Genomic DNA, 12,029 nt, shown 5'->3' with positions numbered 1-12,029 from the left:
CAGGGTGCTGTTATGAGCGTGTCCCTCTCTGTCTTGGTGCAATTCCTTTGACAAGCCAATATGCGTTCCCTCCAGCCCTTTGGACTTGGTTGTTCTTCTTCCTCTGCATGGCAAAGGTGGTGGATTTGCTCTGAAGAACTATTTCCACTTGTAAAATTGTCCCTATGTCCTTCTGTTCCAACTTCTTTGTTTTTCTATTTTGTTTTGTAGACACAGATGAGGACACGGTGAAAAGATGTTTTGCCACGTTTGAAGAGAAATTCTTCCAAACCTGTGAGAAAGAACTTGCCAAAATCAACATTTTCTATTCAGGTAAGGTGCTTATTTTGTGTGTATTTGTGGAAAATTCAACAACAGAAAAAGGGCCTGAAGGTTCCAAACTTTCAGGATAACCACAATGGTGAGGCAGGTCTACCATCAGGTAATTAGAGGGTGAGTTTGTGTGGAAAACTGCTCTGGTTTAATCACAGATCTGGAGCTCAACCCTGCTATTAACCTGGCTAATCCTGCCTGGAGGGAGAATGAATGGCAAGTGATTTCATTTCTTTGAACTTTCAAGGTATCCTGCTGAACTTTATGGAGATGCTCTTCAAACTAAAGGGCACAGTCTTTCAATTTTTATTTTCTTAACAATCTCCTGGTGACATTTTAGGTGTGCTGAGCCTCCTAGCTGGTGTTTCCTGAGCTTCTGCAGGAACAGCTCTTGTGGGCTTGCCTGTGTATAATCATCTTGATGGGTCCAACAAGTTTTTAAACACTGAGCTCTCACTGAAACCCCTGCAGCTTTCTGAAAAAAAATCCTACAAAATCCAGTAGCTATTGCCATGGGCTGTGTATTTTGAGTAAAAATGATGTGATAGTAAGACTGGGGATTTCTAGGTGTCATATACCAAGGTGGTTTTTGTTGTTTCCTCTGCAAAATTTGCCTTCCCATCCTGTGTTTTGAAAACAACTTTAGAATGGGTTAATTGGAAATTCACCCTGTGAAATTGCTACAAAAGGCTTGGTGTGCTCTGGTTCCTCCTGCCATTACACTTCAGATGATTTTCAGCCTCTTTTGGTAAGGTTTAAAATGGGGTTTCAGCTAGAAAAGCATTTAAATGTAGATACAGCAGTGCATTGGCTTCCTCTTAATGTGTTGATTTATTAACTTGGTGCTATAAACAGGATTTGCACCACAATATGGTAGCCTTTTTTAGTTCTGATTTGAATCTGATAACAAAGGCACAGCTGAATTGTGCAAAAATATTTTCATAACCATTGGGTGCTGACTTTGTTGCTGGCTCTTTTACTGCCAGCCAGGATCTGGGTTGTGAACTTGAGGAGAGCTGAAAGCGTGATGGATGCAGTGGCTGAGCACTGCAGCTTCCCTCTGCTCAGCTTCCATCTAGGGAAGTAAATCTCCTTGGGGCTGGCTGTTCCTGCTCTCCCAGCTCCCTGCAGCACAGTGGGTGTCAGGACAAGAGGCAGCTTTTTTCGGTAAAATTGATATTTTTTATTAGGTCAGCTGGGTTTTACACTTTATAGGCATTTTTCTGCCTGCAGTTCATATGTACCTAACTCAGAGCACTGCTCTGTGTTGTTTCCCTGGGAGATCTTGTGCTTCTATCCCAGACCTGAGGGTTTTATGCTCAGAAATTTCCTTTCTGAGCCATATCAGATCCTGTGCACTGGGAGCTAGACTCTGTGCAGGAAGTTCTGTCAATTTAGATGCACAATACAGATTATAATTTCCCCTAATGAGGACCTGCTGCCACACGTGCACCCACATGCACACACCCATTCCAGCATTGTTTAAAATGGCATTAATAACATAGGCTAGGGTTGGTTTTTTTTCCCCCAGCTAGCTGTCATTTCAAAAAGTTTCAGGAGAAAATATATGTAATTTGACAATCTCCTGTGATAAAATTAAAATAAGGCTTTTATTTGCAGAAGAGCAACGTGACTTTCATAGAATGGAAACCCTGTTATTAGGGTTATTAGCATTGAGCTGCAGCAAGAAATGTTCCATCAATGCTTCCTACCCTTGATCCTGTCAGAAATTTGTCATGTTGGACCCTATTGTAACTCCAGGCATGTGTTGGCTTGGATTATGACCTGGCACATCCTATTTATTATAGGCTTGTTACACAGCTTATTACACTCCTGTCTTTACTACAGTAAATATTGTTCATTTTTCAAGAAAATCAAATTTTCTGTTGATCCCTGCTTCATTTCCTCATCATCTTTCCCTAGGCTGAAGGCTCCTCAGTGGGCATCACCCGCAGCACAAATAACCTCATCCTCTTGGGGTGGCCTGGTCCTGAACCCCAATTCCCCCATGGAACACTGCTGCAGAAGCCTTTCCTTGCCCTTCCCTGTGTGCTCCCCCCAAACATTCCCTTAATTCCCCAGCCCATCATCCCAGCTCAGTGGAAAGGAAAACTGCCATTTACCAAATCAGATTGGATAAAAAATTTGCAATTTTTTGGACTGTGCTCAAGAAGATCCATCCCCAGCTGAAAGACAGAAAAATTAGAGTAAAATTTTCAGATGGTTCCAGCAGAGGAATGCCTAGTAAATGTCTACACTCTTTTTACTAATAGTTTTAATTTATTAGAATTATTTTACTAATAGAAATAAAACAAAAGTAGAAAACAACCATATAAAACACTACACAACAATTTACAAAAGTTACAAAGCTGACCTGAGCTACATTTACAGCAGAGACTGACAAAAGACTAAATAAGCCAAGCTACAACCCACAAAAAAAAGACTTTCTAAGTTCATAATCTCTTTTAGAACAAGAGGTTTCATTGTTTAATATTATTTTTTTAGACTAGTAGATACTTTACTTATGAAATAAACAGGTTTTTTCCACTTTTCTCCAAAGAAGTATTTTTCCTCAACCAATTAAGAAAAAACCTGATTGAATCTACTTTTGATAAATGCCTTCAAAAGTTCTCTCACAAATGTACCCTAAACCAAAACACTATTCAAGTGCTAAACTTTTATCTGTGGCCAGTTTTGGTTTGTGTTTGGGATTTTCTAGATGACAGGTTTGTTATATTTTAAATCTCCATCATCAAGACTTGGCTAAACAGTAGCCAGCAACATTTCTGTGGTTAATTCAGGAATTGTTATTTGTAGGAAACCCTGGCTTTAAATTGGGAAGGAAAATATTGAACATAAAATGCACAAGCAGGGAAGGGGAGGAATGCTGAAACTAAAATGTGTAGCTGGCAGGAGGTTCAGGCTGTTGATCCCCTCCTGTCTGGTGGAACAGCCTTTGATCCATGTAAATTGGAATCTGGGGGGAAATTTTCCTGGTTCCTTGGTGCTACAGTTTTTTTTCCATCATCCTCATGTGTGAACTTTGATTTAAACTCGGAAAACGAAGTCAAAAACCAGCTTGGAGCTGCGTAGTTGAGGTGATAACACTTTAGGCTCTTTCAGTCAGGATTTTAGCAGCATTTTTTGGGCCAAGCTGCTGATTTATGGCAAGCACTTTTGTTGAAGTCTGCCACTATTGGGTTTGGATTTCTTGTTAGTCTTGGCCATGAAATTACACTTGAGCTGAGGGCTCTGTGGGCATCAGGTCATGCAAAATGCTGCAACACAAGAGTGGTTCCAGTTTCTGAGCTTTTTTTTTAGCTCTCTTGTGTGACTTTTTTTAAAGTCACTTTTCAGAATGTTAAATTAGTGACAGACAGTGCTAAATTAGTGGGAAAATAATTTCTATTCTGCTTTGCTCTTTCCCTGGACAATTCCCTAGGACCTTTTCAGAACAGCAGCACACTTTGTTTTGTTTTGTTTTATTTTGCTTCTGCATTGAGTCTCAATGATAAAAAAAATCATACTTTAATAAGAAGAAATGATTTGTGGATGGGATAACTAGAGTCAGTGCAGGAGAGAGAAGGTGATGACAGGATGGCTGCTTCTCAGGAGGGGCATTTTTTATGGATAGCTGCAGTCATAAATATGAAATATAAATATTTCAAGGCATCGTATTTTCTTTAAATATTGTGTTATTAGGCTGATGGATGTTGGGATTTTTCTGGACATAGGGACAATGGAACAGTGCTTTCAATTGAAAATATTAATTTAAACTCTTCCATATCTACTGATTTGATTTAAAGGAAATTTCAGTGTATCACAGATGGTTTAATAAATGTTTTCAATATAGAGAGTGAACTTCTGAGCTTTATTGATATGAAGGCTTTTGATTTGAACAGATATCTGTTCCTTCTTCCCGAGGGAGTTCCCAAAGTGGGGAGGGATTATTGTTTCGGCAGTCTGATCTTGTTGTGGTAAATATTATGTGGTTGTAGGCTGTGGGCAGACAGTTCTCACTGTGGCAATTCTCATTGCCTCTGTTTCTGTGGAAGCTGGCAGAGAGGAGTTGCCCTTTCCTGCTTTTTAAATCTTCTTCCTTTAATAAAGTTCATAAGCAAGAAGTTTAGAGGTTCAGGCTCCTCTGTACTTGATTTCCTATGTTGATTCCCATTTTCTGTTAGGAAAGACATTCTCCTTCTGGCAAATACCTTGTGCACAAATGTAAAATTACTTACAGAGTAGTTCTGCTCTTAAAATTAAGCAGAATTGAGTTAGACAAAGGAAAAGAAAGAATAAATCAGAGTAAATCAGAGTGGGGAGCAATTGAGAATTGTCATTGAGTTATGTAAGATACTAATGAAGAGAATTATGCTGACATCCAGGAGGCTGTTGGGGCAGAGCTCTGTGTGGTAGAGGGACCTTGTGGCTCTGTGGTTTCTGGTGCAGTGCTGGGTGTCCTGCTGGGTGGAGGTGGCTCCAGCACTGTGAACCTGGTCAGCATCCTCCTGGCCAACACCAACACCCCTGCTCTGTGACCCTGCTTATCTACAGAGATGCCAAAGCTGTGACTGAAGCTCAGCAGGGGAAAAAAAAGCCTGGAAGGAACCAGTTGTACAGAACAAAGAGAATTATAATGGTCTTAACCATGCTGGTTTTAGCTTTAAAAGGTTGTTATTTAGCCAAAAATACTGTTTACTGAGAGTACATAAAGCAGCATGTTGAAAGGAACACCTTCTTCATACTTGAGGTGTGAGGAAGAGAGAGAGAGACTCGTTCTGAAAACACATAAAAATGACATTTAAGTGCAGGCTGTTGGCCTCTTTAATCAGTAAATAACAAGGCAATGCTTCTAAAGTGAGGAAAAGAGGGATAAATTATTGCAGTGGATCATGTAGAGCAGGCAGCAGTGTTGTAACTCCTGATCAAAGCAGAGCTGTGTTTGTCTGTCGCTGGGAGCTTGGCAAAGGGGCCGTGCTGCTCTCTGAGCAACAAAATTCAGTGTCACATTTGAAGTGTGGGGTTTGTCTTCTTTGATTTCCCTACTGTCACATGAAAAGATAGTAAACACCAAGTCAGTAGTGGGTGCACAGATCTGAAAAACGCTTTGCTTACTCACTGTCATGTTTCATAATATTGTCTAACAGGATTTCTCTCTGATGCTCCTGGTGCACTTGATTTATGTGGGAAAGAGGAGCAGCTTTTCTGTTGTGCTCAGAGTAGATGTGTGGTCAGTGCTTTGGTATTTGGATGAGACCCTAAATGAAGCAGAATTGATTTAGGGTCCAACCAGTGTGGGGAAGCCTGCCCCACTGTCCTTGTGCTGGTTTGCAGTCCCCAGGTACCTCTTCCATCCCTAACAGGTATTTGTGTGGTGCTGGACTGAGATCCTCTAGAAATCAAAGCTGGGATGGAAGCTGAGAGGTCTCAGTTCCTGGCTAATGCTGCTTTAGTCTGTGCTGAAGGGACAGCCCTTTCATTTTGACCCTATTAATTTTTTTTTTTCTTGAGAACTTGTATGTTTTACGTAGGGTTAATGAGGAAAGCTCCCTCTTTTTCTCTGTCCCTGCGAGACCACATGGAGTGGTCTGGAGTTCTGCATCCAGGTCTGGGGCTCACAGCAAGGAAGGACATGGCCCCAAGAAGGACAAACACCCATTAGAGTGGGTCCAGAGGACTGGGGCACCTCTGTTCAGACAGGCTGGGAGAGCTGGGGATGTTCAGCTGGAGAAGAGAAGGTTCCAGAGGTCCCTTACAGCCCCTTCCTCTGCCTGAAGGGTCCAAAAGAGCTGGAAAGGGACTTGTGACAAGGGCTTGGAGTGCCAGGACAGGGAAGAATGGCTTAACAATGACAGAGGGCAAGTTTGAATTAAATATTAAGAAGAAATCCTTCCCTGTGAAGGTGGTGAGACCCTGGCACAGGTTTGCCCAGAGAAGCTGTGACTGTCCAATCCCTGGAGGTGTTCAAGGCCAGTTTAGACAAGGAACACATGGGAGGTGTCCCTGCCAATGGCAGGGCTTTGGAATGAGATGATCTTTAACTCAAGGTAGTCTGGGATTCCATGCTGTGACAAGAGAAATACACAGAGCAGGGACAGAGAGCAGGTTTGAATTAGATATTAAGAAGAAATTCTTCCCTCTGAGGGTGCTGAGACCCTGGCACAGGTTTGGCCAGAGAAGCTGTGGCTGCCCCATCCCTGGAGGTTAGACAAGGCACACATGGGAGGTGTCCCTGCCAATGGCAGGGTGTTAGAATGAGATGGATGATCTTTAACCCAACCAGTCTGTGATTCCATCCAGTGAAAAGAGAAATACGCAGAGTGCTTGAGATACCGCGCGATGGGGGAAGGCCGCGCAGCACAGAGCGTTTCACCCACAGCCCTGTCACTGGATTTTTGGGGTGGTTTTGATTTTTGGGGTGTTTTTGGGGCTGGCTGGGCCATCCCAGGTGACGTTTCCCTCTGGCTGCCCACAGAGAAGCTTGCGGAAGCGCAGCGCAGGTTCACCACGCTCCGCACCGAGCTGCAATCCACCCTGGAGGCGCAGAAGGAGGCCAGCGGGGCCTCCACGCTGCCGCGGCGCCGCAAACCCGTCTTCCACCTGTCCCACGAGGAGCGGGTCCAGCACAGGAACATCCGAGACCTGAAATTGGCCTTCAGCGAGCTCTACCTCAGCCTCATCCTGCTGCAGAACTATCAGGTACCCGCCAAGGGCGGCGCGTCCGCAGGGCCCTGCGCGTAAACGGCTCCGTGCTTTGTGTGTGCTTTGGTGCCTCAGGTTTGAGCTTTTGTGGTTTTCACATTCTGTGCTGCTTTAGTGTGTGGGTCTGGGCTTCCTATGAGGAGATGGTGAGCTCTGTGCACAGAGCAGGGAGACAAAACAATTCCTGCTCCAGCTGGGGACCAAGAACAAATGATCCAAATCTCAGGCCCTAGAGCATAAACAACGTGGGCAGAAGAGAGAAAAACAAGCAGGATGGGACTTCATAACCTAAAGCTATCATTGGACAATTAACTAACTGCAATGGAGTTAATTGTTAATTGGACCAGAACTTGTAAAAGTGTGAGACCCCATGACCTGTTGTCCATTTTGTGACCATTTTGGTTCATCTTGGGTGTAGCCCTGGCTGGGCTCTTGTGCTGCCCCATTGAGGCCTCCTAATAAATGCCTGCTTTATTCTTTAGCTCTGTCCAGCCTCTGTTCTAGCTCAGCCTGCGCAAGGCATCACCTTGACTTGCCCCACTCCATTTTTCATTTATTTCTTCCTTTTGGGGGGGGGGGGGCTAAACACTTCTAAAGAAAAGGGAGGTAGCAGTGCACACCTGGTTGCTTTTAACTGAGCTAGAAGTGCTAAGCTGACCTGCTGAAGGACTTTTCCTTCTTCCTTTTCTGGGCTGGCTGACCCCAGCACCTTTGTCCAGGCAGGATCTCTTCCTTCTGTAGTGTGTTGTTCTAGGCAGGGCAGGTTGGGGAAGAAGCTCTTTTATCTTATATTTGTCCTGAAACTTGAAATCCCAATGTTCTGTTTTCTCTTGGCGTTACCATGGTAGTGGCTGTGACCTTGCTGTATCAGAATTTCTTGCTAAAACATATATTTAAAAAGATATATATTTTGATTTCTGCAGGATACAGGCTCATTTGCCTTGAGGTATGAAAACAAACCAATCTTTAGTTGTACTTGGATTTTTGGCTTGGTTGCAGATGCTGATCTCGTTCCAAAAATCTTGAAATAAAAATCTGAAACTGTTAATATATTTTTGGCTGGGCTACCTCTTCTCGAGTTAAATGCTCTGAAATGCTTTTAAGTGTTTTACTGTGAGGGGCTCTAGCTTGTTAAATAAGAATGTTGGAGCTTAAAATGACTGCATCTGTATTTAGATCTTAGACAGATCTTTACTGCAGAATTTTACTAAACAAAGTTCACAGAATAAATTGAATACCACTCTGCTGTATGGACAGAACTTAAACTTCCAAGATTTTTAGTATTTGTACCTCTCCTACAGTGATGTTATCTTTGAGCATGTGTCTGGAAACTCTGAGTTTCTTAATAAAGTGTTGTAACTATTGGTGGTAGTTCCTAGTTCAAATTCCTGGGAAAGGTGGAGTATCTGTATCTTCTTAGGAATGGAGTGAAGCAGCATCACCTGCTGTGATTTCTTCCCTTACATTTATTTTCTCTTTTAACAGAAGACAGCTATACTTTTAATTACAAAAAATCAATTCTGAGGCTTGATGAAGAATTTAAATAGGGGCTAACATTGATCATTCCCTTGGGAAATCTTTTCTTTCTGTTCCTCAGTGTAAAAAGGCAGGTTGCACACTGATATTTTTGCCTTTTGCTTCCATGAGCCCAGACCCACTGTAAGTCTACTAAATATTGATCTAAACTCCATCTGGTTTTTCACACTTTGCAGAGGCAGCAGAGCTGCTTTCTACAACACAACTCCAGAGAGAGAATAAGAAAAATTCCCTCAAATTGGTATTGAAGTTGTGGACAGGGAATACAAACACAAAAACAGACACAAAACTAAATCCCAGAGTACTACTGTTGTTAATCACTCTTGAGCTTAGAGTAAAGCAATGAGGAATATTCAAGCTCTTGCAGTTTTGGAGAGAAGAAAAAACAATAACCTGGTGGGAGGATAATGTACCTGAGCCCTTCATGTAGGAGATAAAAAATGAAATCAACAGCAGCATTATAAAGATCAGACTGGCTTTGATGAAATGCTGATGCCTTGATTTGAGTTTCAGAGGAAGGAAAATCCACCTGAAGCAAATTCCTCAGTCTCTTAGGGGTGAACAAATGCATTCATTCCTGAGGTGCACAAACCAACTGTCAAATGCAGCTACAAGCAGTCTCCAGGGCAGCTCTTGCATGTTTAAATGATTAAACCTCTGATAAAATTAATTTATACTTACCAACAATGTATTCTTCTAGAGTGTGTATGTACATTAAAAAAAATCTATCTATTTGAAATGCTGTGTTTTAGGACAAACAAATGCTGACAAATTAAGCATATAAGATTTAGTTACTTATTCTGTATATAATATAGTGCATTTATTGAGTGAATAATAAAGACTGAACCAGTTTTATTAAATTACCTTGCTGGTGCATTTCCTAATATATATGAGCAAAGATATTTGAGTCTTCTGCTTGATTCTACTTGATGTTGCATTATATCATTGCCTAAGTTGCACTGTTTGTTATTTGTGGAGAGTTTTTGGTTGATTTTATTTTGTTTTTGTTTGTTTGTTTGGGGTTGTTTTTTGGCTTTTTTCTCCACAAAATGCAGCAGAAATGGAGGTCAGGCTTGGAGAAGGCCCCTTGCCAAATAAAAGCAGCAGGAACAGCAAAATATCAGACTGCAGAAATGATGTTTGTTCTGTTCCACAGTCCCATCACTGTGTGTTCCTTGTCAGAAGCATCACTGTGACCAGCAATGCTTTTATCATGCACTTTGAGGTTGCAGAATTTTTGCAGCCAGAGGATGAAAGGCCCCTGGAGAGATTTTAGGGTGTCTGCTGTAAACATATTCCAACCAGATTTAGGCTTGGGATTGTACCCATGGCAGATGAAGGGATGTTACTTCAGGCCACAGAAAGGTCCCTGACCAAAATCATCCTTTTGTTGCAGTTTTTCATGTGAAATTTCTGCTCTCCTTGGGGTGGAATGCTGGCTTTTCCAATAGAAAGTAATTAAAGTCTCTTGTCTGCAATGAGGCAGGTCATTATTGCTTTGGCTTCCTGCTCCTGTCTCCACAGCCTCATTTCCCACCTAGATGGGAGGGTCTGGCATTAAATCACTCTAAGCATAATTACATTGGAAATAATTTCACTGAGTAGTTGGTGCCTCTCCCCAGGGCATTAGATTTTGCTGTTTTCTCTGGTTTTCTTTCCAAGCTGCTCTCTAAGCTTTTTTCAGAACTGAGTCTTGCCACAGTCTCTCTGTGCTTCTGCTGTTGTTTGAATGCAATATTGAGTTTTTTAGGCAGCACTTCCTGCACAATGAAATGCAGGATTGCAAACACATCGTGCCACAGAAATTGCTGCTGTGTGATGAGCTCTGCCTGTCCTAGGTACTGTGCATGGGTGTTGAATCAGGGATCATCTGTAACTTGGAAATCAACAGTTGCTTCTTGTTTTAAGCATTGTGTGCTTGTCTCTACAGACTGGAGAATTACATCTCCCACATCTGCAAGCCTAAGCTGGTTTTGCAGTCATTGTGCAACATACTCTGTGAAAAAACATGCTGCTGTGGGGATGCACTTGTCTGGATTTAATCTGCAGCACTGACAACTTTCATACAAAGATTTCCCTTCTATAATGAATTTACCTGGAGGACTTGATTTGAAACCAGTGTCAAGTTAAAAGAAATCAGTAGCTCAGTTTTTTCAGGAGAGAAAACCCCTTAAGGGTTATTTGTCTTCAGGGTAGCATCAGGTCACTTCTTGCATAAAGGAGGAAGGTGGAGGTGATCTGGCTTTTTAGGAAATAAAAAGCTTTAGGTAGCTCCCTTTTTATTATATATATTGTATTATATATTCCTTATAATAAAATAAGAACTGAGAAACTTCCTGACAAGGAATGCAATCATTTTGATTCCTATTAACGATTGATTCTCATTTTGATTCTTATTAACGATTCCTTTGTCGCTAGCACTGGGGAGAGAACCATTTCTCTTTCTTGGGAGATGGGCTGGGGTTTAAGAGATGGCTGGGGTGTAAGAGATGGCAGGGGTTTGAGAGCCAGCATGTTCTTTCCCTTGCCTGCAGAACCTGAACTTCACCGGCTTCCGCAAGATCCTGAAGAAGCATGACAAGAACCTGGAGACGACACGGGGGGCGGAGTGGAGGGTGGCCGAGGTGGAGGTGGCTCCCTTCTACATCTGCAAGAAGATCAACCAGCTTATCTCCGAAACAGAGGTGAAGAGGCTGGCCTGGGAACTGCCATAAATCCCCCCAAAGATGGGGGTTTGGGCACTGCTGGTTTCTGGAAGTGTTCAAGCACGGGTTGGATGGAGCTCTGAGCAAACCTGTTCTAGTGGAAAGCACCCACCGCAGAGGGTTGGAACAAGATCTTTAGGTCCCTTCCAACCCAAACTGTTCTATGACACTGTAATTCCCATAGTGTTTTGCCCTCTCTATAGCTTGTGTTTACCACCAAGATGGGTAATAATTGATTTTGAAATGCCACTGTGTCACTATAGAAAGTGAAATAACACAACACAGACATGCTGATCTTTCAGGGTAAAAGAGACTTTTTAATTTCTGACTCCAACATTTATAGATTTCCAAAAGTGACAGTGGATTGGAGGGTGAAAGTGCCACCTCCCCAATGACTGGACAAACCAACAGTCCATCAAATTTCTCCTCCTCCATAAAAGACTGCAAAACAATAAGTTATTTACATAAAGTGTGTGAGAAAGTTCGTTAGAAGAATGTAAATATCAAAAGGCTTAGAAAATCTCAAAAAATCAGGGTGATACCACTGACTTCTGGCACTGCTTACATCAGTATGGGTATGTTCTCTTCAGCTGAGAACTTCTCCCTTGGCAAAGCTTAGTGCAGCTTTAATTTCTGCCATGGAGGAACTTGGTTCACCATGCTGAGCTTTTCACATCTTTGTATTAAAAGAATACTGGGCCAGGGCTCACCTCTAACATGGAAACCAACCTTTAGGTTTGGTTTGACCATGTGCTCATCATCCAGGTGACCTTC

At 42.3% G+C, this 12,029-nt stretch overlaps 1 protein-coding gene across 1 annotated transcript in view; it reads left to right on the top strand.

The window, feature by feature from the left end:
* XPR1 (xenotropic and polytropic retrovirus receptor 1) overlaps nt 1–12,029 on the top strand; it is a 112,104-nt gene that overhangs the window by 69,587 nt on the left and 30,488 nt on the right. Inside the window, exons 3-5 of the mRNA XM_054285695.1 lie at nt 211–312; nt 6,788–7,011; nt 11,085–11,234. Coding sequence (XP_054141670.1) covers nt 211–312; nt 6,788–7,011; nt 11,085–11,234 — 476 coding nt within the window. The remainder of the gene's footprint in view (nt 1–210; nt 313–6,787; nt 7,012–11,084; nt 11,235–12,029) is intronic.

The sequence above is a fragment of the Melozone crissalis genome, unplaced genomic scaffold, assembly GCF_028551555.1.
Source record: "Melozone crissalis strain CALT ecotype California unplaced genomic scaffold, PUWL_Pcris_2 ptg000045l_1, whole genome shotgun sequence".
NCBI lineage: Eukaryota > Metazoa > Chordata > Aves > Passeriformes > Passerellidae > Melozone > Melozone crissalis.
The sequence above is the reverse complement of the archived record's forward strand: the minus strand, read 5'-3'. Positions and strand labels throughout refer to the sequence as shown.